The following is a 27,580-nucleotide window of genomic DNA, read 5'->3' as shown; positions in this document are numbered from 1 at the left end:
CTGCGGCCAGGAAATTGCACAAAGGAAAGGATGAGAGCAGCAGTGAGATCAGGCATTTGCACATCTTCCAAGCTTCACTCCTACACTCACACCCCAAGTCCAAGCCCATTACACACATCACTTTGAAGGCAGCAGGTTCCCTATGATTTTTGCCATGGAAGGAACAGTTTATCTTTCTAACCAGCAGATCAGGAGCCTCTCAGCTCCAGGAGCCCATCTCCTACTGTGTGTGTGTGTGTGTGTGTGTGTGTAATTCCTCTGTCTGTCAAATGGCTCTGACTTAGAATGAATGCACATCCAAACACATCTTCAGGTACACACGGGTCTTCAGGCCCATCTCAGCAGAAACAAAGAGAATTTACAGCAAAATCTAAATAAAATGTTTAATATTTTTGGCCAAAGCACTGTCCTGTTGTCACACTGGGCTGGTATTTTTCTGTTAGAGCAGGATTTTCACATGCAAGAACTTGCCACAGTCTCCTTTCAGGATTATGCCAGCTTCCAGTTTCTTTTCCCCCTCTATCAGCTTGGCCAGGAAGCCTAAAGTAATCAAATCCCTTGGTGTCCTTCCATTTGTCAACCTCCTCTTCCCCTGACATTCAGAAATGCTGAGGGGGGAGGTATTTTGAGCTGCACCAAATGCAGAGCTGGAAATGCCAAGCGAGACACTGCTGTAATTCTGATGTGAGACGCACAAAGACCTTTGCTTTGGGAGATGTTTCAAAATTAAACACAGTGGCCAGGCTAACTCATAACTGTTTATTGTAAATCACTCAAGAGTTTACACATCATTAATGGCAAAATAACACTTTAAAAACACCTGCTGGATGAAAGACAGAATAAAGACAACTCTTTTATATTATATGGCATCATTTGAAAAACAAGAAACAGAACAAAAAAGAAACCATTTTATTTTTTCCCCACTTTTGCATCTTTCCTGAAAATATCTGGGCCTGAGTCTCAGTTATCTTGAGATCCCTGCCTTGCCCAGGGTGTGGGGCTGTGTGTCTGGGAAGCAGGCACTCCCTCCCCGAGGGGCAAGGCAGCGACATTCTTTATAAATGAAAATCATGCCCTCTATCTTCAAAAGTGCTCCAGTGCTGACAGTATAAAGCCTCTCTCCTGCACTGGCTAACAACTAACACAAAGGGCTATATGTCCCATTAAATCCACATGCCTTTTTTTTTAAGAATTGTTTCCTTTTTTTTTCTTTTTTTTTTCCTTTTTTTTAGTTAAGCAAGGCAACTGTTAAAATTCAGAAGCTACATAACTGTCTTTATATTTTGCTCAGAAACCAATGGATGTTGCATGCAGCTGAAATATTAGTACAGGCTCTGACTTAGATAAAGGTCAGTTTTCTAAGACCCACTAGTCAAAGGCAGAAAAAGAAATTAAGAGGCCTCTTGTGCAAAAGGAGCTAAAATATGCATGCATCGATGGCCATGACTGATTAGAATATGACTCAGGTCTCCAAACATTGAAACCGAAGCTTTATTTGGCTTAAGACATGGTTGAGCTCTATACATTTACAATTACAATGTGTATGTGACAACAAAGGAACTATCTCAATATAGCATCAGTTGGTATTTTGGCCTGTATAGAGACTAATCTTCAACACAAAAGCCTGCTCAGCAATAAATGGTTTTCATACTTAGCAAAGACAGCAGTGCACTGGGCTGGCTAACAAGGCTAACAAAAAGAAGAAAGCAGGTTTCCAAACTAACCTCTAACTAAACTGAGGGTGATTTTCCCCCTTGCACACACTGTTTTTCATCAGTGGTGTTACTGTCCTTTCCAGGAGTATGCAGCTGACACAGCACACTGGGCCCTGCCCCGTCCCCCCAAAAGATGCACCCCAAAACCTTACTGGATTAGCAGTAGGAACAAAAATCTCCCCTAACTGCACTTGGAAAGGACAGTTAGCTCCTTCAACCTGCCAACATTTACCATGAACAAGCAAATTACAACAAATCTCAGACATGAACTACAGTGACTAAAATCAAATGTCTCTCCCACTTAACTGCAATATTAAATAATATGTAACATTTTTACACTTAATAGTCTTAAGTTTGGACATAAGACAGCTAATAAGGAAAAAAAAGAAAAAAAGGCCGTGGCTGAATCAATTCCTGGGGAACTAATTCAGCCCAACCAATCTGAAACAAAAGAAGAATTCAATTGTACCCCGAGGTAAATCCACCACAGGCACGGGGTCGCGCGCACACCCGGCAGCCACGCGGACGGACAGCAGCGCCGGCACAGCCAAGCATCACTCTCAGGCACTGCCATCTCCAGTCCTTTCCTTGCGAGCCTGGATCATCTCCTTGGGAGCCTGCTTGCGGTCAGTGACCAACCCCAGCCAAAACATGAAGTCAATGAACCAGGTGGTGGGGTTGAACTTCAGGCCCAGCTCGCTGGCCGAGTAGTCAAACGGGAAGGTGTGGTGGTAGTTGTGGAAACCCTCACCTGAAAAACACAGAGGGAGTTTAAAGACCACGTGGCTGGCACTTTTGTCAACACAGGAACACAGGCAGGACACTCCAACACCCATTGCCCAAGTCTGGCATCTAGTGGAGGTTATGCTCCTCCCCAGTAGGAAGGGGCATGTCCCACGCCTTATGCTCAGGGAAAAAAAACAGAAGTGTTTCAAGAGGGGAGACACACAACTGAGTCAGAAGTGGGGTCCCTCACTTCTACTGCACTTTCTGCTGAGCAGAGCTTGCTGCTGGGTGCTAACACCTCCCTTCCCAGAGACCACATGGTATTATTTCAGTGTAGAACACAGGCACCTTCCTCTAGGATGCACAAGTTCCGGCCTCCTGTCGGGGTACCTGTTGCCAATTCCCTGACTTCTGGGACTCTGGCTGGGCCCTCCTAAGGGGCTCCCCTGTTGGGGGAGACCCTCCTGGAGTGGTCTTGTGTCAGGAAAGAGAGACGCACTGGATCTTTTCAGTCTTCAGGTTCTGGTTTATTGTTATCTTATCTAGAGTTTTTCATGCTGTCCACATAAGGCTCAGTGCACTGGAGAAGCACTGCAAAAATGGCCAATAATCTCTTGGTACAAGGTCTTTTAAAGCTAAACTATCCAATTAAGAACTGACACCTAGAATATTTCCCTTTTTAACCCAATAACCGATCCCCATAAGCCTGCAATGCGGACTTTTCCACCCAATTACAAAATGCCACCCAAACCCATGAAGAAGGAGGAAGAAGAAGCATGAGGAAGAAGCCCAGGATGACACCCTGTGCCCTCCATCTTGCTTCCATCCACTACATACTAAAAATCCTAAATTTCCCACCTAAGTGATACACCTACACTACTCTCTACAAGCTACTTCACACCCTAGTGGATTCTAGTCTGTTCTGGAGTTTAGCAAACTTTCTCCATGAATGAGGGTCAAAGTCAGTGCTCCCCTGGGGGTCAGGGCACCCCAGAGCAGACAGAGAAATATTCCTGGTGCCCTGGGTTTCCACAGCCTCCTCCAAACCCTGGCTCTAAGAGGTGTCCAGCTGCAGGCACCCAGAGTCCCCACCAGGGTGAAAGAGGATGGGACACTCTCAGGAGTCTCTGTGGTCAAGATGACCCCGAGATGTGTTAGAGAGTCTCTTTTCCTAGCCTGAAGAAGGAGTCAGGATTCTTCTGTTCTGGTTTTCAAGGTTGTTTGTTTTCTGTTATCTATAAAATTCTTTCCCTGGCCTGCTGAGGTCTATTCAGCAGGTCAGTCAGTGGCACACTGCCCACCTTCACGGCGGTATTGTCTTTTTATACTATAAACTGCGTGTACGTTATTTACCATAACTTCCCAATACCTATCACCTATGTCAGACAGTGTATTCCTACCTTAAACCAATCCAAAAGTCCCACCATCATCCAGAAGATGGAGGCTAGGAAGAAGGAGAAAGAAGGACAAGGCACGCCCAAATTGCTCCATCTTGGGACCCTGATCCCCCATTCTAAAAACCCCAAAATTCTACTCTTCACCCTGTGACAAACTAACTATCATTCTACTTAAACTTCTGTGGCTTGCAGATCCTCATATAAGGTTGGAAATTTTTTCCATGGGTCAAAATCAAAGGCACAACAGTCTTGGGCTCTGTGCCAAGGTCTCTGAGCCCCCTGGCAGAGGCTCGAGCCATCCAGGGCAGCCAGAGGGATGTCCTGGGTTCCAACAGGACACCACCCCGAGCTGGCAGAGCTGTGCCCAGGGCTGCAGCACTCACCAATGGCTCCCAGGGTGACCAGGGTGTTCTGCCTGGGGTTGATGTTCTTGTCGTAGGGGCGGTTGCCGTACATGTGGGCGGCGCTGTTGACCAGCCAGGTGACGTTCAGGGAGATGGTGTACCGCAGGATGGAGGCCAGGAAGTAGGCGTTCCACAGGCTCTCGCCCCACAGGTACCACGGCACGACGGTGGGGATCACAAAGCACATCAGCACAACTGAGCTCTTGTAATACCTGCGGGAGTTACAAGGGCAAAAGGAATGCCAAGTAAAACCCATCTTGTTCATCCCCCTAAGACCCCCTAGAAAACCCCCTTGTTCGTCCGTAAGACCCACCTTGTTCATCTCCCTATAAAACAACCTAAGGTTTAAAATAGACCCCTGCTTTTGTTGAGTTTTCTGGAAGGGATGAGGAAAAACAGATTTATTAAACAATTATTAAAGCTTTGCATTCCCTGAAAGTCTTTCGGATAGGAAGAACTGTCATTTTTATTTGACAAAAACAAACAGCTTCCAATTAAGATCCACAGAGAGCTGGAAAAATGCTAATATCAGCAGGATTTTTGAAAGGACGTAAGTTTTCATGAACACATTTCTCATCTGTAACACATGAGCTAGTTTTGATCATCTTGTGCATGAAATCAATCAACCTCTTGCCTTGCAAGTTCTCTGCTTGATGTATTTTGTTGTTGTTTGGAGGTTCTGCCTCACAACCTGGGCTCCAGAAGGAGATCTGCAACTCTAGAGCAACACCAGCCAAAGTGAAGAGGGCATTCCTCAACTCTCATAGAACTCAATTCTCACTTACCTGAGCTATGGCCCTCCAAGCAAACAAGTTCCCTTTCTTTGCTCCACCAAAGATAACAGTAATTTCCCACTCATATGACTGACTTCTGATAAGGTCAGAAGTCTGACCTTATCCGACTCTCATCAGGTCAAGGCCAGGATTTAAGTAGAGCTGGAGGAGAAAAGTACTTTCCACTCCAGAAAACTCCTTCAAAGTTCAAAGCCTCTACCACTCTGGGGAAATAGAATAAAATATGAGAACATCTTATCAGGCAGCAATTAAAACTATCCTGCCAGATGGAAGAAGCCCAGACCGAGGTCTTTGATGAAAACATGAAATCTCCCATCTGAACAAGTATCAGAGTACATTGCCTTCCTCTGACTGAAAAATCCACCTCGGAGTGAGAAACCTCCTTACCTGGAGTGCAGGGAAATCAATGCCTCAACACATGCCTGGGGAACACCCCTGCTTTCGCCACACGAAAACTTTGTCATGGAGACATTTCACCTGTGAGCTCCTCTCTCACATCACCTGCAGGATTATTGCTCCCTGATTCACAGAGGGTAGGTTTTGTGCCTGGAGCACTACTATGATTTCAGCTGAAGTGATGTGGTTTTAAACTGACTGAGTGGTGCCTCGTCCATAACTCAGCAGCACCACTAAATTCAGCAAAGCTAACAATTTAGCCTTAAAACAAAACCTGCCAAGAAGGATTTATTATGATTCTTAGTGATGTATTATGATTCTTAGTGCCTGCTAGTTTTTCCATGCTGTCAAAAAAAACCCCCAACACTGCAACCTTGTAGAAAGGAGAAACCCAAATTCTGGGTAAGGGACTAAGTCCTAAATCCAAATCCAGAGCAAAGGCATTTGCTAAGACAACTTTCCTGCAGAAAACACACTTCTTCACTAGACAACCTTTGCAGCATGACCAAAGCAGTAAAGCCTGCTTCTCGTGGGATGCTGTTGTCGTGGAAAAGGAAATAACCAAGAGGAGCTACAGCAAACTGCAAGGGAGCTGTTGCAAAAAGGCACTGCCAACTGAGGAACCAGTGAAAGCAACCATACGTGGAGGGAAGTACTCCTCACTCCTGGAAGATTTTCATTATAAGGGTAATTTTTCTGCCTTAGAGAAATCTGTGTCCTAGCAGAGAAAACTGTAATTTTTAGACTGAACTGACTGCTCCCCTCCCTCAGAAAATACACAGAAATGGCCTTAAGCAGTTTTCCAAAGCGCCTGGATGAAATGCTTGCAAGCAGAAAGTCTTCTTGTGCCTAAAACACAGGTACTCACATAGAGCATAAAGGATGTTGCTCAATTCCCAGCTCTCACAGAGTGTGTAGCAAACTGAGCTAGGACTGTGCTGATTCCCAATGGAGATAATTAATCCTGTACAGAATGGCAGTCTTGGGAGAGGTGGCACTTGGCCTGCACTGGCCCAGGGGTACCAGAAATTACGTTGCAGAGTGAAATGTGCACTTCTGTGTTAAGGCAATTAGTGATTGCAGAGTTTGCTCCTGTGATCAGAGAAGAAAGCCGAGATCCGAGCAACTTCTGCCACAGCTGTTTTCATAACCAGCCCTGGCTTTTTGGGAAAGCAGAGGCACAAGGACAGGGCTCACTGCTTGTGCCACAGAGGACAGTCAACAAGTCAACAAGTGTCATGGGAATAGTGGGGGCCAGAGGAAAAGCATGGGTGGCAGGGATATCTCAGGGAAGAAAAGGGAAAGACAAAAACGAGGAATGAGCCACAAGCAGACCGCCAGGCGGGAGGACCTCTCCACGCCCACCTCACAGTGCTGGGCACTTACTTTCTTTGGAACCTGACGACAGGGTCATCGAGCAGGTCGGTGAAATCCAGTTTCCTGCCCTTCTCGATGACGTCGCGGTGCTTGCGCATGAAGAGCCAGCCAATGTGGGAGAAGAAGAAGCCGCGGCGGGCGTTGTGCGGGTCCGCGTCCGTCTCCGAGTACTTGTGGTGCACGCGGTGGTCCCGGCTCCACTCGTAGATATCATTCTGCACAAAAAACACCCTGGGGTCAGAGGAGAGGGGCAGGCACTGCCAGGACCTCCAGGCCTCCCATGTCACCGTCATATTTTCTGGAAAAATCCCTTGGCCAGGATTTCTCTCCTGGGAAGCTGAGAAGCCTCAGAGAAAAAGGAAAACAATTCTTATCTGATTCGCTTCTCCTGTGCTTTGCTGCTTTGGAATGTGGTTGGAGATTGTTTATCCAAAATGTGAATTGTTTTACCTTAATGATCAATCATGGTCCAGCTGTATCAGGACTCTGGAGAAAGTCACGAGTTTTTCATTATTATCTTTTAGCCTTCTGTGAGTATCCTTTCTCTATTCTTTAGTATAGCATAGTATAGCATTCTTTAATATATTCTAGTATCATAAAATAATAAATTAGCCTTCTAAGAACATGCAGTCAGATTCATTTGTTCCTCCTCCATCTGGGGAACCCCAAAAATACCACACTCCCACACATGGTAATAGCAGCAAGACCCTCTCTGACACTCCTCAAAAAAGGTTGTTGACTAAAACCATGGGAGTTACCATCATCCATGGTAAAACCATGTTTTAAAACCATGTTAGTCAACACGGAAAACCACACTGACTAAAACTGATGGGAGTTACCATCATCAGTGTGCCCTGGGTGTCTGAGGATGGGCTGCAGGGACTGGGTACATCCATGTTTACACTATTATTTTAAGACTGTGCTATGGGGAACCTTGTGTATTTATTTTCAGTGGACTACTGTACAGGGGCTCTCAGTTCTGGCATCCTCTTTCTCAGCTGGTTGCAGCTGGTGCCCTCCAGGCACAAACACAGCGCTGAAAATGGGACAGAGCTTGTGGATCACTACAGCCACTGTGGTGAACAACACGACACTGAAATGCCTTGTGGCTGTAAATGGAATCATGGGGACTGCAGGGAGGAAGGGATGGACCACAGTTTCACACTTGGATCCATAAAGAGAGACCTTCTGAGTTCACTCAGCCAAAGGGATTTCAGCCTCCCAGTTTGCTCTGCAGGATGCCCTGGCTGGATGCACCAGACCAAACTGGTGGCTTTTGCAGTGGTGCTAAGTTATTAGTGCAGGGCATTGTAAGCACATTCAGCACTTGCAAACCTCAGGCCACACACTCATCTATGAATGAATTGCTCAACACCAACACCAAAATGTGGAAATGTCAGCTAATGCCCAGATCCACAGGAGGGTGAACTTTAATCAGAGAGTTCTTAGCAGAGGTTGCTAGATCCATCTCTGCACAGTCAGGGAGGTACCCAAGCAGAAATACCCAAAGAAGGAAAGGCCTGGGTTACTTTTAGGAACAGCACCCATAACCACCAACCACAGCAGGTTTGCTCCCAGTAGAACCGAGCAAATTGATTGCAAGGTCTCTTAAATAAGAATAGGACACCACCCATGTGGGCACTGAATACACCCCAGGACAGAGCAAGCACAGGATAATGAAACTGTGTGTACCTGTATTTTGTGGGGCAAGAGCCCTGTGCTGAAAGCATTGCAGAAATAATCATTGTTCTTTCTTTCAGCTACCAACGTTTGAGAGAAAGCACTGAGGGGCCTCTGGGAACAGCTGCAAAGAGCAGCTAAAGAATCCAGCTCAAATGGCTCCAACACCCAATTTCAGCTTTGTAAAAATGCTCTCTGCCTGCAAGAGCACACCAGGGACAAGTAAGGAGCAAGAGCCCTGGAAAGATCTTAGCTCCACTCCCTTCAGTTATGCTCAGCCCTTTGCTGTTGCCATGTAGTGAACACAGTGATGCTGGGAGTGGGCTGGGATGAGGGGGACATTTTTCTGCAGCACTGACACATCTAAGCCACTGAGAGGAAGCAGCAAAGATCAGCCCTTTGCCAGTCCTCCAGTATGCTGCACTTTAACCATCTCACTGCATGAGAAAACAAAGTAAACTGCAAAAAAGCAAAGGAAGTCACCCAAGTCCTCAGTGAGAACAAGGGGAGACCTCTACCTTCCTACAGAGAAATCAAAAGGAATGAAAACCTCCACACCCCTTCAAGTGGCTTTAGTGGGAATATCCATATGACTGGAAAATGTCAACATAAGTAACTTTAAAATAAAACAGGGTTATGCAAGAAGCACACTTAGAAAAGGTCTTCTTTCTTAACCAGAAATAATTTTTCAAGTGAGACTGTTGATCAGTTTGTCACAAGAGCACTTGATAAAGTCGTTTGTGGGACAGCAGATAACCAGGAAAAGCAATGATACTGTGAGAAATTAACTTGGCTTTTCATGCCACAGCAAATGTCTGCAGAGCTGGTAAAAAAACCATGATTCCCCAGATGAAAGGATTAGGAAGCTGTGAAACAACTGAACTGCATCTAATTAAAACCACAAAAGCTAAGAGGAAATAAAGGCCTGAGGCCAGCACTGTTGACAATAAATACACCATGAACTGGAGCACAGCATGTGTAAATATGCTCTGAGCATATTATTAGCAACCATTTTTCAAGAACACATCACTTTTGATCAAGTTTCAGGTAAACACAGGGGTCAAATCCCTTCTGAAGCAGAGAGCAACAGCATCATGCTGTGACAGTGACGCAGCCACGAGGTTTCATTAGCAGGTCCCTTGACAAACCTGCAGACTGAAATGTGCCAGTGGCCTGGGCTGTGTGACAGTCTCCATGTGCTGACACAGATTTCCACACCACCCCTCCTGCTGTGTCCAGCACAAACACAGATTGTGCCATAGAGATGACACCAGCACAGCCCAGCTGAGCTGCTGGAACTTAAATGCTGGGAGATCAATAAGCCAGGTATTACCTATGTCTGAAACAGACAAGTGACAGCAAGAAGAAGAGTCTTTCAAAATTATGAGAGCTTCACTTTAGGTGGAGAGAAGAAACACAGCTCAGCATGATCCAATCATTAATAAAACCCACATGGCAAAACTGGCTGCATCTGATGCTATTCCAGAGGAGGTACAGCATGCCACAGCCCAGGCAAATCAAGCTAAAACTCTACAGTAGTTTCCTTCCCCTGCCCTTCAAGAATTCTGAATGTTTCCTCCTCATTTAGCATCCAGGAATGCTGTATGCATCTCCAGTGCTACCTCTTCCTCCCACAGCCAACGTGAAGGAGATGGACCTGAAAACTCATCACTCACTGTCTGTTTGTGGTGGTGGAAACAGCCTTTACAGGCAATGGATGTCATGGTAATTAGGAGCAGGCTTCAGATTTAGAGTGGGTAATTTGGCCTTTCATCTTATTTCTGATATGAAGGGCACAAAGGTGGCTTAAAAGTACTTTGAAGTACTTCCCTGCCTCAGAATCCCAGTGTCCTCAGACAAAAGCAGGGATGAGCACAATGCAGCTGAGAGCAAAATCCATGGCAACAGGGGAGCAGAATGCAATGCAATCCCTCTGTGCAGACTCACTGAAAACAGCTCTGCACGTTCATTTAAATTGCTTGTGGAAGATAAGATCAGCTGTGTAACAGGGAGACAGGACCAGGGGCTTCTCAAAACTCCCAACAGTTGTTTAACACATTGAGCAAAGGGCTTGTAAAGCTCTCCAAGGAACCAAGCAGCAGATGGAAAATGGTTCAGAATAAAGAAAGGCTAGAGTCAAAATGGACACATTTCCATTTTCAGCCAAAAGCATTGTGCCCTTTGTAATGTGTAGAAGGGCTAACGAATTAATTCTTTCCACCTTAAAAAAGAAAAAATCAAAGATGGTAAATGAGAAGTACAGAGATAGATAAAGGGACTCTTTTCATTCTCTGTCAAGGCAAATGAACAAAAAGTCAACCAAGCAGATTGAAAGGGAAAAGATGAAATCTCAGGGCACAAGACATACACGGCACTCCGTGCCACACGGGGTTATGGCAGCCAAGCTCAATAAGTTTAATTTTAGTACAGGTAAGTCTAATTATAGTGCAGGTTCCTATCTCTATCCTTGCCAGCCAGAGGAGGAACCAAATTCACACTGAGAAGATCCTGGTTCAGGGCTAACTCCTACAACCAGCTGGGTGTTACACAAGTGTTTCTGTGGTCTAGGACTGCCTACCAGCAAGTACAGAGCTAGTAACACACTTCTTCACAAACATATTTGAATTTGGCTGGTGAAAAATGCTGCATAAAACAGAGATAAATTAAGATTGTGGAAGGGTGCCTGCTCTCCTTTCTGGGCACAGTCTCCAGCTGCCTGGATGAACAGACTCTTGGTTACACAGACACATTTGCATGAAGCTGGGTCTTATAAAAGTCTCCACGCTGTCCTGTGAAGTGTGGGGCCTGACCTTGCCACAGCTCAGCTGCTGGGGTGCTGAGCCTCTGATTTGGTCACCTTCAGCTTGGTCCTTATGCAATTATTGCTCCTGGTCTGCCTAGTGCACATTGTTACGTGGGTAGTGAGAGGGGCTCTGCATGCCCTGAGCCAGCAGAATGTGTTACAGCAAATAAATGTCTTTCTGCCAGGTTTTTTTTTTCTTTCTTTTGCTGTCTCTAAACTGAGGGGATCCCTGCAAGGCACAGAGAGCTGCCTAGAGGCTGAGAATCTGCACAAGCAACACAAGCTCACCTGGAAAGCCATGGAGTTAGCTGCAGCCAGGAAGATCCTCAAAGGCAGCTTGGCTTTGTAGGAGCGGTGGCTCCAGAGGCGATGCGCGCCCGCTGTCACGCCCAGAGCCGTCATCAGGAAACAGAAATATGCTGAAAGACACAAAACCAAAACACAGCGTCTGCCACGGGGCCAGCTGACATCACTTGTGCTCTCTGTGCTGTGAAGATGCTCCTTGCCCTGCCTGCCAGCGCCTGCAGGGTGGCTCAGGAGACGAGGCTGGGCAGACAGGAGGTGAGGCTCTCAGCCCACCTCTGCCTCACAGACTCTTTGCCTGAAGAGGACAGGCTTATTTTGCAAGTGTAAAATTAAAACAAGAGCAGATTCAAACATTAAAGAATATTCCAGGACAATTTCAAATCAATTTATACCATCTGCAGAAATGTGTTGTTTAGCCAAGGATCCCTGCCACCCTACACACACAGACATGTTTTGCTTAAAACAGCCTATTTCAAATACCAGAACAAACAGGGAAAATGAGATCCCCAAAAATGGGTTTTGTATTTGTGTCTGCACAACACTCTGTCCACCGGGGAACCCTGTTAGACAGGCAGTGGCTTGACAGGAATTCACAGTCTGCTTTTCCTGGTATGTAATGTAAAAGATTTGTCTTTTTAAAAAGAAAACAAATGTATACGTAGGTGTGTGTCTACTGTGTCCCTCTATCAACTCCCAGCTCACAGTGCTTGAAATTGCAGCGTCTGAGAGAAAATAGAATGGAAAGATATTCGGGAAAATAACAGCAACCATATTTCATGTTGATTGTCACCCCTGCAGACTGAAGAAGCAAATGGACTTTTTCCACTCTGCTGGTGGATCCATCAAAAACAGATTTACCCAAACTGCTTGCCATTATGTGTATGGCCAAAATCCCTGTCATCTCCTGTACAGCAAACCAAAGCCTTTCTCACAAGATGCAGCTGGAGTCAGAATGGTCCCAGTAAAGAGGATGCCTCTCTAAAACCTGCTTTGGGTGCCATCACCAAAGAGACAATTCTGATTTTCAGCAGGCTGAGTGCTCATGGTACTCCTAGAAAAGGCTCATTTGTGCAGTTATGCTGAGTCCTTTGAAGTCTATAATGAAATTAAAATTTCTACTTACCTGAAGAGAGCTACAGAAATGAACTAAAATCATGCATTCTCTCTGCACATTATCTATAGACACTGCTGAATCTACAGATTACTCTCAGAGCAGTAAAAATGCTGGCATCACAACTCCTCACATTCCAGTCTCCACTGCAGAGTTGCAGTTCTCGCATATGCCTTGTTAGAGCAAGGACTTGGGACTTCTATGAAATTAGGGAAAAACCTATCCTACCATTTGCTGTGTGTGATGTTGAGCTGTGCAGAAACATCACTAAATAAAGCCTTCCAAATCACTCAAATGACTGTAATTGTGGGAACAGATCTGTGACACACAGAATACTGACATTATCCAGCTTACATAAAAATATTAAGGTTAGAGTCCTGAATCACTACAAGAACATATTTTCTGTGGGCTTTATGACTTTAACCTCCTGCTAGTCATGGGCTGAAATCTCCCATCTTCAGCAGTTTCTTTCCTTCCTTTAAAGCACCAGGGGGCTTTTCCCCTGCTTCACAGCAACAATCATTTAATTGAGCAAGTGCTTCTCAAGGGCACCCATCCATCATGAATGATTGCTTAAAACAAGAATGAAAGATAAATGGGTAAAGTGAGACATGTGCCATTAGGGTTGATTTCACCTCCCTTCTCTGTCCTGTGTAAGAAGGAGGCTGTGTGGTAGGTAACAGACCACATGGAATATCTGCACTGAACACAACCAGGGACAAGAAGCCTCTCTGGCCCTTTCCAGCCCTCCAGGGACTTGCTAGCCCCAGCCCACTCCTGCAGTGCTCAAATGATCAAGGGAACAGCTGGGGCTCATACCCACGCACCATGCCTATTTTTTGGCTTTGCAGAGGAGGAATCACAAGAGCAGGAATCTTCCCAATATAAATCCCGAGGGCTGAAACATCTCCAGAAACAAACAAACAAAATTACTCAGGAGGTTCAATGTCAGAACAGAAAAAAAAATCCTGTCAGACAAATGCACTACTTGGTGATAGCAAGTTTTGTGATTCTTACAGCAATTAAGGTGCCCAAAAATAATATTTGACCCAATGTATAAATAGCCAAGATGACAAATATTTGCCATGTAAGGAACAGGTCTCAAGCTCTCCTTTGCAGAATAAATTAGGATCTCAAACCAAAAATCAGACTACCAACCATTTGATTATATATTAATAATGCACAGCTACAGTATCTGTATGAGAAGATTCTGCTTGCTTCCTGTCCCATTTTTGGGGATAGGAGTGTGTGTAGGGGGTGAACATGTCAGTGAAACACAGAAGGATTGCAATGTGGAGCAAAGCAGCCAGTTAATAACAATTCCTCCTTATACTGAAAACACCCTCTCAGAAATGTAGCTAATCAGGTTTCCCAAGTAATAAAAAGTAAATAATATTTATGGCAGAAAAAAGGGGAAAAAATGAAGCCACAAGAAAAGTACCAATTAACAACTGGGAATTCAAACAAATAATGTTATACTTCTTTTTAATTTAGTGGGATACCTAACATACAAAGAGGAAAATGGTAAAATAGCCAGATGTGTCCTCTGCATGTTCTGCTAAGGACTAGACAGGAGCATTTCCAATCAGCTCACTTGACAGAGCACAGCATAAGCAAAACAATTCAGAACTGGAGCAGAGGGAGAACCACTTCAAAGAGGGAACAAGGAGGAAGAGAGGGAAGAGAAAACAGCAGGTAAACCTGTGCAAAGGACAAAAGAGAGACCCAGAGCACGGGGACAGGGAGAGGATGCAAGAGAGACAAGACACACGAGGTTAAGGTACCGTGCAGGCAGGGAGCTGGAGGGTTGCTAGGCTTCCAACACACTGCCTGTGCACAGCTGCTATTTATGGGAACATGCCAGAATCAATAGGCAGAAGATTTGTATTCAACATTCTTATTAATGACCTGAAACAAAGGCAAACAGCATACTAATTACAACAGTGGATGATGCTATATTTGGAGCAGCAGTGAGAGAGCTAAAAAAACACAGAAGGATCCATGCAGTAAGAGGGACAGAAAGGCTCAAAGTAAAGACAAAGCAAGTAATGTAGTTTGGGGAGCAGTAATTGGAGACAGGGATCTGTGAGGAGGATGAGAAGCTTGGGGAAGCAGGAGCCTGAAAGGAAGATCACCAACAGTACATAAAATATTCCCAGTGGGCCATATGATAAGGCAGCACGACATCAGTGTGATTTTGAACAGCAGGCACAGAGGTATCATCTCACTGTCAGACAGAAGCAATGAAAACTACACCAGCTAAATAATTAAAAAATGGATGGCAAATCAACATCAAACATTTGAGCCACCTTTTTCAGAACAACTCATTATGCCCATAGCTGGATTTCTGGAAAAGTTTTACTAAGCCCAGTGCCAAACTCTTCTGAAAATCTCAGTATCCAGGGAAATGGCTACCTATGAAGATATGGGGAGATGTTGCTACAGCCTGTATCTACTTTACAGGCATCAGGTAATCATCCTCTGATCTTAGTGGTTGCTTAAATTGGAGCAGATCTCAAACCCCTGAAATTTTCAATTCTGTTTTATGCTAAATATCAAAATTAGAACTTCTGTTTCTGAAACCTGGGACCACATTAGAAAGATATGTATTTATTGTTTGTGAATCCAGCACATTACAGATTGATTTTTACTTTTATCTCATTATTAAAAAAAACCAAATCAACCAAAAGAAGATGATCAGCAAACACTGGGTTCACTCTGCTTATCTGAACAGACAATTCTTGCTCCTGAAAGCGAGGAGATGACTGCCATCCTTGTTCAGCACAGATGACAAGGAGACACTGTGGGATAGCAACTATCCCCACGTTACCAGTGTCAAACACAACCCAGTTAGATGGAGCAAATCACAATTATCTCAGAGGGACCATACATCAGACAGGAAAACAGGAGCAGCGAAACAGAATCGACTGCATGTTCACAATAGCACTACTGTCAAGACACAAACTATCTTTAAAATACACAATAATGTCACAGAGCTGTTCCCATGGGGTGGCAGCACACAGAGCCTGGCACCAGCTCACACCAGTGGCTCTGATTCCTGTGTGTGGATGGCAGGGACAGGAGGGACAGCAGGGCTGGAGCAGGGAAGGGAATCAGCCCTTGACAGACTCACTGCAGGCACCCCTCTCCCATGTGGCTCCCAGTCCCTTCACAGGGACTTGAACAACCACAGCAAGGTGACTACTCTGAGCCTGGCACATGCCTGGAGAGCCACCATCCTCACACTTTGCTCTCTGTGAAGTGTTCCACACACAGAGCCCATCACAGCCCTATTTTCTGAACACACTTTGGGACCAGGCAGCTGCTGTGAGGCTTTGAGCCTGTTTGCATGTCATAGCATGTAAGAAACTGTTTTCTGGTCCTGGAGCAGATTTGGTTTTAAGTCAAGTGATGACACATCTTACATCAGCCAGGATTGGGGTGTACTACATGAATGTCAGCAAGTTGGGAAGACATTCCCAGTCTCTCCAGTACCAACAATGGGGAAAAAGATGTGGGGGAAAGTGTTCACTCCTTTAAACAAGAGAGATGGCAGGCCTTGTGAGATCAGAGCAGTGGCTCACCTAGCCACATATGTTCTTCTGACAGGTTAAGGGGAGTTGCTATGCAGTGGAGACTGAATTAAAGAAGAATTAAAACACTAATTGAAAAGGAAAAAAGAAAAACAAAGACAACACAGGCCAGCTATTGTTGCACTAGCACTGCCTGCACACTTCAAGTGGTGTGGACTTCAAGATGTGACATTTTGCACAGAGAGTACGTGAGGAGTAATTACCAAGGCAAGTAATTACTGGAGGCTGTCCCAGAATTGTTATCACACTTGCTCTGACCAGGAGGATGACAGATCTTGGGTCAGGATAGCCACCAAGGGTCAGGGCCTTGGTTTGATGTCTTGTTCTGAGGACATCAGCCCCATTTGCTCCTGTGCTGGCTGCTGCCAACCCCCTGATGCAAAGGCCTGCTTACAACCAACCCACAGCATTATTTTGTGCTGAGGGAGCTGCTCCTTCAGCAGTGTCTGCACACTCCAAGTGCTACTTGGGAAAAACCTTAGCTCTTCTACTGCCATCTTTTTGGGGATGTTTCAGAAGCACACAGCACTCTGCTCTGATGGAGGTCCCACTGCTGGGTCAGGACACTCCCAACACTGTTCAGCCTAGAAGGTCTGACACATTCCCAGGCCCAGCCTGAAGTCACATTCAGAAAAGGCTTATACATTTTTACAAACACACTCTGTGTCTCCAGCAGTTCAAGGATCAGCAGGCAAGATCCCCTGGATACAGGAGGGAGTAATTTCCTCAGATGTGAGTTCTAATCACACTAATGGCAAAGGAAGCACATCTTTTGCTTGGGGAATTAAAATTAATGAATGCAAGGGCTGTGCTTCACCTGTAGACATCTGTTACCTCTTCAACAAGAGGGCAGCTGGAGACAGCTGACCTTAAAATGCTGTTCATGATGGAGACATCTTGTGACATGACACCATTTGGTGGAAATTCTCTCTCCACATAGCCAGCAAAGTCTCAAGCAAGCTGCTGAGAAATTTTCATCTTAGCACAGGCCATTTTTCTCCCCTGTATGTATGTAAAAGGATAACAAAACTTGACTCATTTGTATTTAAAAAAAACTATTTGAGGATTAAAAATTACAGGAATGGACATGAAACTTTTGTCTGCTTCTACACTAGCATCCTGTGCTTATTCAATCAGATAAAAATTGCTTGTTAGGGAATTTTACTAACCAAATGAGTCAAACCCAAAATCTTCCATTATGCTGCAAGAACTGCATGAGACATACAAACAGCAAGTTGCTCAAGCACAAACATGCAAAGCTGACTGACTGCCATAAATGTGGAACACTCCTGTAACTTCCAGTGGTGATTTTTTCCTTTCTAAAAATTAAATTACATCTGCATATCCTGTATCTGCCTTCTCCTCCTCACTCGGGTTTTGCTGTTATTCAGTGGCAGATTTAGGACTAATACCACCAAACCAGGGAAAGTACTTCCAGTGGTGCTGAGTGATGCCTAACTTCATTCCCTCTGAAATTCAGGGCAGCACTGCCACCCATTTCAGCAGCTGCACCATGCCTGGTCTCTTCTGAACTCCTAAGAGATCCTCCACTTCACTACACATGCAGAGGTAGAAGATTCTCTTCTGATTCAACATCAGGGCTCAGACCAGAAATGCAGCCGTCAATTTTATGGTGTCTCGTATGCTCTTTTATGTTTTCATTAGATAATGTCGAGTTTGGAGATACACTTTCTTAAAATGCCATGTCTGCCCTCAGAATGGAAAGTTTTCCTACCCCAAATCAGGGCAGCAGTCTTTCCAAACAGCTCAGTTAAAAATGCTGGTTGATGTCACACACTGCACCAGCGGGAGGGCCAGGGTCACCATGCAGCATTCTTAGATGCAGATTAGATATCAAGACCCCAGTACAGATCTGTGCTGCTAAACTCCAGGGAAACCTTGGAGATCTCTTCCTCCACAGCAAAGAGACACCAGGCAGCAGTAATATATCATTTAACTTGCAGCATCCTATTAAAAAAAAGCCTTGTTTCCTGACCTGGAACTACATTTATTAAGGAGGAAGAAATTTTCACCGTAGTCCCTAAATTGCTGCCAAGAAGCAATGCTGAATTAGTGCTCTGGCCCTGGGGTCTCTGGGATGGAAACACTGCTCTGCTAGCCAAGCCTCTGCTCACTGAGCCCTGCTAACTATCCAAGGCTGGCATCCAAAGCTCCTTGGGCTGGATTCAAGTGAGCAAATGAGAATTAAAAAGCACTGGCATGCAGCAGCACCAATTCCCTGGGCCGCCCACCATACAGGTCATGCCAGCTCTCACGGGGAGCCGTGCTTCCCTGTGGAGAGCAAACATGCAAAATCCCAGGCCAGAAAGTTTCATCTAAAATTAGATCTACACATCCTCTGAGCTACTCTAAATTGAGCCAAGAGAGACAGAGATAAGAGGAAGCACATCAAAGGCAAAGGGGAAGCAGAGTTTCAGAGCTGCACAGGAGATGATTTCTGATGATGCCCTGCTGCTGCCCCTCTGTACCGTGGTGGAGCTCCAGGAGAAGCCATCTATCACATCCCCTTGGCCCTTGCCACCACCAGCCCATGAAATCCAGGCTGCCTCTGCCTGGATGCACATGCCTGCGTATGCATTTTCAGGAGCATTCCCCAGAGCCAGCACTTTTGGCTGAGTATACAAAAGACTTTATTCCAGTTGGAATAGCAGAAATGTTCATATTGACAGCTGCAGCCAATGTGACACAAATAGAGCCAATAGAGCAATGGAAATCGTGGCTGACAGCAATTATTCAAGCCAATGCCAGAACTCCCCTAGGAAGGAAATACAGATTCCCTGAACTCATCAGCAGCTGAAGATTGCCTTAAGATATCGAACAGCTTGCATATATTTTTAGATCAAAAGAGAAGGCTGGAAGATACTTTGGCTTCTCTGAAATTTTTGATGCTTATGTGTAGCCTGTCTCAGCTCAGCTGAGTCCTGCGTCATCACAAAACCACGGGCAGATTTCACTCCTCTCCTAGTGACCTCACTGCTGTCCTCAATCCGCACACTGACTCGGGCTCTGGTGGGTTTTAAGTGCTCTATAAATTCTGCCAAGACAGAATAAATGCCAATTTTACCTCTTTTTTCAGGGACAGAGTAAAAAAATAGCATGGTTAAGCCATTAGCACAGCACCCCAGAGCCTTGCGTTCAGCAGGCAGCTCTGCCCTGAGGAAGAAGGTTTAGTTACTGCTTAGTTATTTTTTAACATCCCTGTCCAAAAAGGAAAAAAGCCAAAGCTGACCCTGTGCAGAACCAGGTACATGACAGGGGAATGCCCTGCTCTGACCCAGTGCCCTCCCTGTGACCACCAAAGCAGAGATCTGATGGGTTTGACTTCCCAGGACTTCACAGTCCAGATGATGTTTCCTTCTGTATCACTGCACCTTGCCTAGCTGTTTTGTGTCTGCTCCACTTGTATGCTATCAGTGCTGTACCTCTTCCTCCCCCTACCAAAACCAAACAGAGCTCAGAGCAAAACCTGTTGCAAACAATGGTCTCTTCCAACTTTCCCTTCTGGCAGTTTTAGCCTCAGAGCTGGGCTGCAAGTGCTAAATCTCATCAAAATTAGAATGCACAAGCCCCCTGCACCCAACAGGTCAGTTAGCCAGAGCTGTCAGGTTGGAGGATGGTGCCAGGGCAGAGGAGGAGACCTTGTGTGTGGGCAGGATGATGCTCCCTGGGGGCACTCACCAGGTGATTGCTCCCCACACTGCCCCAGTGACTCCTCACTGTGTCCCTCCAGCAGTGCCCCAGCTCAGCTCTGCTCCTCCAGTGAGCTCGAGCACTCAGAATATCATCTGAGACACCACTGTCCTAAAATGTCTTGAGAAAGATCCTCCAGAAATCCCCATCCCCTGCTGTTGAGGACCAAGAGGGGTGGCAGGCACACGATTCCCCATGCCAGCATCACAAACAGCCTTCCCCTCTGTTTCACATCAGCTTTGCTTTACTTAGCACAGTAATTGTTAATGTTTCACTCTCCACTGGGGCAGCACATTTTATTGTTAGCCTACATGGTAAAAATAAAATCTGATTACAAGAAATTGCTTGGCTTCAATTCTAACATCGGTGTTAGTGACAAGTGCAGCTGTGACTGCAGGGAGGGTAGGTGGAGTGGCAGAGATGAGGAACCACACTAAATTCAGTGCAGTAAGCCCCTTGAGACTTCTCCTGCAGACAAGTCCATCCTGACTCATCCACTGAAACTCCTCAGAGTCTCTATTCTGCCATCCCCACCTGCATATAGAACCAAAGATAAAAAGCTAGAGCCAGAAATCCTTGATGACTCCCCAGAGCAGCCTGCACCAGCTCAGGGACTGGAGGACCATGGCTAAATAAGGCACTTTATGCTTTTGTGGCCTTTGGCTGGGCTTTTGTGTTTGCCAGAGCCAGCTCTGGGGGTGCCACAAACCTTCCCTTCAAGGGGCTGCTTCACAGGGATGCCTCTCCCAAGCCCACAATATCAGGGGGCAGCCCAGACGCCAACAATCCTGCCAAATTCAGACAGGGATTTCTACCTTTGCTGGATCCAGCTGTCATCTCTGTCCTCATCAGACAGATCAAAGGGAAAAAGTGCTTGAGGTTCTCGTAGCTTGGCTGGTCAGAGCAGCCCAGCAGTGCTTTGTGCTGGGTGAACATCCCAATATCAAGCACACACAGTTTTACTGCTCACTCATCCATTCCCACTACATTCCTACATTCCCATGTAGGAATTCCTCAGGAGTGCCCTGAACCCACTCCTGAGAGCAACAGGACCAAAGGACCATCACACACACATTTTATGAAAAATCCTTTTGCTAGGATTTTTTCTCCTGGGAAGCTGAGAGGCCTCAGGAACAAAATGTAAACAATGATTATCTGCTGCTGTGGAATGCAACAGGTGGATCTGTGATTGGTCTCATGTGGTTGTTTCTAATTAATGGCCAGTCACAGTCAGCTGGCTTGGACTGTGTGGTCAGTCACAAGATTTTGTTATCATTCCATTCTTTTTCCTTTGCTTGCAAGCCTTCTGATGAAATCCTTTCTTCTAATCTTTTAGTATAGTTTTAATATAATATATATCATAAAATAATAAATAAGCCTTCTGAAACATGGAGTCAGATCCTCATCTCTTCTCTCGTCCTAGGACCCCTGTGAATCCACCACAATGGACCATTACACACATCCAGGGCTCAGCACACACATGGAATTTTCTCCCCATCCCTGTGCTCACAGTGCCCACGTGACGTGCAGCACACAGGACAGAGGGAAACAACACAGGAACACCAGCAATGCACTGGGGAGGAAATCAGGATAAGGAACAAAACCACATACTTACAGCTGAACACTGACAGACAAGGCCCTAAGGAACCACCTCCAGCAACACTTAAACAAGAGAGGAGTGAACACTGGGGAAGGGAAAACATCCAACAGGCAGGAGTGTCCTCAGCAGGAGATCACCTCAGAGCAGGATGCTGGAACAGACCCAGGAACACTCTGTGACTGTATCTATCCATACCTATCCCATGAACAGGCTGCCCAGGGAAGTGGTGTAGTCTCCATCCCTGGGTGGATTCAAAAGATGTGCAGTTGTGGCACTTAGGGACGTGGTTTAGTTGTGGACTTGGCAGTGTAGGCTAATGATTGTTTTTGATGATCTTAGAGGCCTTTTCCAACCCAAGTGATTCTGTAATGCTGTTCTATCTGTGCACTATGTGAGGGTGTGTTCCCAGTTTTACCATGGACATGGAGCTCAGAGGTGTTACAGCCACCCCCAGATTCGGGGCTCATGCCATTTTTAAGGAGAGAAACACTGTTTGAGAAAATACTTTGTTCTTCTCAGAGATGATGGGAGTTCAGCTCTTGATGCCAGGAGGGAAGGAAGAAGCCAAGAATTTGGCTATTCAGAGTGACAGCTGTATAAGTACACTTTCAAATGGGCCAGGGGAGGAAAAGTCAGTCCAAAACCTCTCTGGAGACAAGCAGGGCTATTCCCCTGGGCAGATGTGCACCTCAGGGATGCAATTAACATTTGGATGCTCCACCTCTTCTCCACTCACCATCTAGTGGAGCAGCTTCTGTCTTGAACTGCTGAAAGCATGGTGGAGCTGGGGGCTGATGGACAACAAGGCCAGCCTCCAGTATTCCACAGAAACCGCCCAGAGCTGCTCTCTGCTCCTGGCTGGGACTGTTCTGGGAGCCAGCAAGCAGGAGATCACCATGGGGATCAAGGTGAAAAAAGGTCCTTCTGTTCATTAAGCCCTTCCCACCAAGTATCCAAGATAAATGCATTTGTTCCCTATTTCTGACCCAAAGCCTCACCTACAGAAATCACCTGAGCACAACCACTGTTCAGGCCACAGGGGAGCATAAACACCCTCAAGAGTGGCAGCAGGAGTGACAGAGAAGTTTCCATCAAATGTCTCTGTTTCTCTGGGTGTGAAACAGAGACAATATTTGCACTCTCCTTCATCCACAGAGCTACCAAGGGGAACTTCCCTGGGGCTAGGATTTTTTTATTTACAGATGTCTGGCCTTGCATAGGAATGGTTTAGCATTAAAGCCAGTTAATAACCAGAAAGCCAGCAGGTGGCACTCAAGAATATCCAAGACTCTGGAATCATGCAGGACCAATAAAACTTGCATCTGCAGTGCACAACAGCAACCTGTGCCTCGTTACACAGGCGTGCTGCCCACCAGCAGCCTGAGAAAGAGGCGATAACCCCAAGTGCTGAGAGCACAATTGCTTTAATCTCCTTCCTTGAAGGGATCCAGGCATCCCAGGTGGGATCCAGACTCTTGCCTGGAGCAGCTTGCATCTCAGCAGGGGTGCAGCTGGGCAGCACTGCTGCTCTGTCTGCGCTCCCAGCACTTGTGCATGGGGGGAAAGCTGAGGATAAGCATGGCAAAGGGCTCACCATGGCTGAACATGAACAATCTGGAGCTCTCAGGAGCACTAAAACATCTCCTAAACAATGCTAAAACAACGGCAACAAGCCTCCCTTCCCACAGGAGCACCATTAGGGCAAGGCCATCCTCCTCCCCAAGCCCAGGCTCTGGCACGGCACAGCAGGGTGTGACATCCACTCCTTCCTCATGCAGCTCTGCCAAACATATCCAGGTGATTTGGGATTTCTGGGTGGCCATGCTTGTGCAGGTTTTTAAAGGTGTTTCAGCAGCCTGAAATGAAAGGTTTTAAAGCAGGTAAACAGCTTAATCTCCTGTGCAGCAGCTCTATTTCCTAAAATTAATTTGGCTACTTCAAGTGCTTCCTCCCAAGCCCTCTGCAAAGAATAAAAAGAACCTTTTTCCAAACAAAATCCAAGACAATCATGTGATCCTCCAGATGGAGTCTTTAAGAAATTACCATGAGCCCACCAAAAGAAACTGTGAGCAGCTGTCAGCATTGGGCCCTGCAGTGAAACATGCTGGTACTTCCCTCTGTACCAGGGATCCTCTGTAAGGATTTCAGAGTTTTTTAGTTTGCTTTCCTAAATCAAACAGATAAAACTCACTGGGACTGCCACAGAGTGGAGCTGGCTGGAGCAAGGAAGGTCCTGGATAAGAAGCATCATTTAGTGGCATGTTATTGTCATAGGTGACCTCTGGAAGGTGGTGCAGCATGGCCAGCCCAAAAGAGGACATCAGTGAGCCACAGCCCCATCAGTGGCCACAAGCACCCCTTTGCACAAATTCCCTTCTGGAAAATCCGCATGCTTGGCCCAGCCAACCCCACCAGCAGTGAGCTGCTCTCACCCTGCTCAGTTCCTCCTGGGAGGATGGTGATGCCTCCCCTTCAAACCCCCGTGGTGCTGAGCACAAGGGAGAAGGCAGCAGGGTCTTCTCCACTCACCCCCACACCAAACCACAAGTCAGGCTGGCAAAGAGCAAGGCAAGGGAGCTCCCAGATAGCCCAGACTGTGCAGCAGGGGACATTCCACATCCACTCAGCAGGTTCCATGGCTGTCCCACGGGCACAGCCCAGGGCTGCTCAATGCCTTGCACACACCATCTGCTGCCTCTCGGGTCAAAGCAGCTCCCAGCTCATGGAAAATTCTGACATGAGTAATTTCATTGTTGTTGTTCAGCTTGGACTGAAATCAAATTCCACAGAGACATTGGGATGGCCCTGAAAGCCTGTGTTTCAACCAGCTTATCTGTACATCCCTTGAAAGATAACCCAATTCCCGGTTCTGCAGCAATCCACATCCCCAGTTCTGCAGCACCCAGAGTGCTGTTTGGGATCCCTGGTGCAGCCCCAGCTCCACATGGGGTGTGGGAAGCTGCAGCACAGGCCTCAGGGTGCTGGTGCGGGAGGCAGCAGGAACAGAGGAGCACAGATAATCCAGGGTAAACAACCAGCTGAGCCTTCCTTGGCAGCGCTCTCCCATTGTCTATTATGTACAGCTGGACAAATGTCAATAAATTACCAATGGAAATGAGCCCTGCCAAGCAGGCAGCTTGGCCTGAGCAGCTGTTTTCTAGGTGGCACAGTGGCATTTCAGCTCCACTTTGCCATCGGTGCTGCAGCAGCTGCCTCCCTCTGGGGGTGGGAAGGGAAGGAGGAAAGAAAGAGGGAGGGTTTGTACCTGGCCTCCCTCAGGGGAGAACACAATGGGAGGTGGATATCTTGGGGGAGGAGAAGGTAAAACGCCAAGCAGGCAGTGGTGAGTCATGGGAAGCTGTGGCTTCCTGCCAGACACCACGGAGGTCACAGCCAGCACTGGCATCCCACTCCCAGAACACTTGTTCCTGCAGCTTATCCATGGGGGAGCAATGGTGGGGAACACAGACCAGAGCAATGCACAGGATCACTGGGAAGCTTCCTGAGTGCCAGGAAAGCTTGGGAAGAGAAAACCACAGAGGGATGCATGGAAGGCTGCAGCTCCTCCATCTGCACCCTTCAGCGTACACACATCCCTGCACTACCTGACACTACTCCCATACCGCCATCCAAGTTTGCCAGCGTGCCAGCCCTGCTCCGAAGGCTGGCTGGCAGCCAGCGCCCACAGAAAGGCAGTCTCACAGGGATCTGCACAGGGAGGGAGATGTGGAGAACTGGGGAGGGCAAGGGACACCTCTGATTGACACCTATTCCTCACAACACAACTTCACTGGTTGGCCCCTGCCACTCCGAAGCGAGGTGGGCTTGTCAACTTCTGCAACAGCCACCCTTTTTGATCTGCCCTGAGTGGCTCAGAGGGATCTCAGAAACAGGTCACCAGCGTGACAGCAAGCTAATTTGTCTGACATATTCTGCAGGAGAGTGTGTATTTTCACGTTGGTCAGCACCTCTGAGGTGGCAGCAGCCAGATGTGAGAGTGGCACGCAGTGTCCAGGACAGCTGGAGCCAGCGCTCTCACTCCCTGCTGTGGAGCCCCTGTAAAAACCACCCACCAAACTCCCATAAAAACTCTGTGGTCTGCTCTAGGGTGGCTGTTAAAAATAATTATGTCAAAAAATGAGAGGCTCTCGCTTTCAGAAGTAAAGGCATTAAGCTGCAAAGTCGTTGAGAACTGTTTATTATGTAGTGTCTGTTTAATCTCCACCAGGAAAAAAAACCTCGGAGGATGGAGGGCTGAATTGGTAATTCCATCCTTTGCCTCCAGCCTCAGAGGGATTTTTGTAATTAAGCACAGTGAAATCAGAGATGATTTCAAATTGTCTTCTTGGAAAGGCAAAACAGAAAAAGCAAGCCCACCTGCCTGCACACAACAGGACCTAAAAGGGTTGAAAGCAGACCACAGGCTGTGCATTCCAGCCACACGGCTCCCACAGGCTCTCCTGGTCTCCCTGATCGCCCAGCTGTGGCCAAGATAAACTATGAAATCAGCCTGAACACAACCAGGAATAGGGAGGCGAGAGGAGTAGTGCTTGCAGAAGGAAACTATGCAAAACACAACCACCCCACAAACCTCTTCTGGTCATGAGCAAGCCGGGGGGGGGATTGTGCAAACCAGGCTGCCAGTCAAATGCAGGTACCCTCCAGAGACCCAGAAACTGAGGATGGTAACTGAGGGAAAGATTAATTTCCCAAGTGCAAGCAGCAATGGTGGCAATCTCTGGGGGTTTAAGACTGAATATCAAAAGCTGAACCCATGAAAAAGAGATTTAGGACTTCTCCAAACAGAAGGAATAAGCCTGACTTCTAAAGCATTTAGCTGGGGCTTCTGAAGAGTCACCTCGACAGTAATGATGGCAGCCTAACAACCCAAATTCCATGTCTGTGAGTTCCTGCAGCAGAGACCCTTCTTTCCTCTATATAAAAGAATCCCAGGCTGTTACATCCTCCACTTACCTCAAAGCAGGGTATTTATCCAAGAAATTGCATCAGCTGTAAGCAGCACTCAAGTTTTTACCCTCTTGGCCACCGAGATTCATATGAATCAATACACAGTTCTGCCTGCTGAACAGTGATGCTGACATTCACCATCTATTTGGTCTCACAAACCCTGACAAGCCTCGCACAATACTGCAGTGCTTCTATGTAGCATTTTTTCCCGGCACCATTCTTCTGTGGAGAAAATAGGATCTTACCACTATAGGATGGAAGAAAAGAAGCTGTATTTCATATTCCCTTCCCCAAACCGAAGCCTTGGCTTTTCACGGCGAGCAGGACAGATGCTGCAAGCCATCTCCCCTCAGAAAGCACAGCCTGGCTTATCGTGTCTGTGCCAGCACCTTACAGCACTTACTCGACTTTCACATCTTCCCTAATGAAAATTTGTTATCACCTTCCTCAAGAAACAAACGAGGAGCTGATTTTCTACTCCAAACCGGAGCAGACACCCGCGGGTGTTCAGAAAGTAACACGGTGAAACAGCAAGGGGACGGCCAGCGCGTCCTCCCTCAGACCTTTACACCGAAACACCAGCGCTCGACTGGGCTTTTTTAACTAAAAAAAACCTGATAAACGTAACCGGAGGCAGAGCGCCTCCTGTTTCTACAGCAACCGAGGGCCCGGCGCGGCGCTGGCATCCCGGGAGCGGCCGGGGGGGGGCTCGGGAACAAAAGCCACAAACAGGGCACGGACCCGGGGAAACCGAGAGGTGCCCGCCGCCCCCCACCCCACCTGTGGCGCAGCCCGGCACTCACCCCAGAGCAGGGTGAGGATGTGCGCCCGCGGCACCAGGCTGAGCGCGTACACGGCGCCCAGGTGCAGCAGCCCCATCAGCACCACGTTGCGCCAGACGATGGCCTGCCCTCCAGGGCCCGCCGAGCCCGCCGTGCCCGCCTCGCCCGCCTCGCCGCCGGTCGCCCTCCGGGGCGCGGCCATCGCTCCGGCCGGGCG

General features: G+C 47.0%; 1 protein-coding gene across 1 annotated transcript; it reads right to left on the bottom strand.

Annotated features, from left to right (window-relative positions):
* Window positions 1-745: 745 nt before the first annotated feature.
* SCD5 (stearoyl-CoA desaturase 5) lies at window positions 746-27,580 on the bottom strand. The gene is made up of 5 exons (XM_066548010.1): window positions 27,385-27,580; window positions 11,581-11,711; window positions 6,819-7,024; window positions 4,222-4,454; window positions 746-2,466 (listed from the first exon to the last, which is right to left on the bottom strand). The coding sequence occupies exons 1-5, from the start codon at window positions 27,563-27,565 to the stop codon at window positions 2,276-2,278; spliced, it is 942 nt and encodes a 313-aa protein (XP_066404107.1). The 5' UTR covers window positions 27,566-27,580; the 3' UTR covers window positions 746-2,275.

This window comes from Molothrus aeneus, chromosome 4, assembly GCF_037042795.1.
Source record: "Molothrus aeneus isolate 106 chromosome 4, BPBGC_Maene_1.0, whole genome shotgun sequence".
NCBI classification, from domain to species: Eukaryota; Metazoa; Chordata; class Aves; order Passeriformes; family Icteridae; genus Molothrus; species Molothrus aeneus.
The sequence above is the reverse complement of the archived record's forward strand: the minus strand, read 5'-3'. Positions and strand labels throughout refer to the sequence as shown.

Bases quoted from the DNA above. Each gene is read 5' to 3' on its own strand.
- SCD5 (XM_066548010.1), bottom strand. From the start codon at position 27,565: ATGGCCGCGCCCCGGAGGGCGACCGGCGGCGAGGCGGGCGAGGCGGGC. The intron at 7,025-11,580 runs GTGAGCTTGTGT...TTTTTTGTGCAG, and splicing joins CTAACTCCATGGCTTTCCAG to AATGATATCTACGAGTGGAG. The intron at 4,455-6,818 runs GTAAGTGCCCAG...TAACTCCCGCAG, and splicing joins GTCGTCAGGTTCCAAAGAAA to GTATTACAAGAGCTCAGTTG.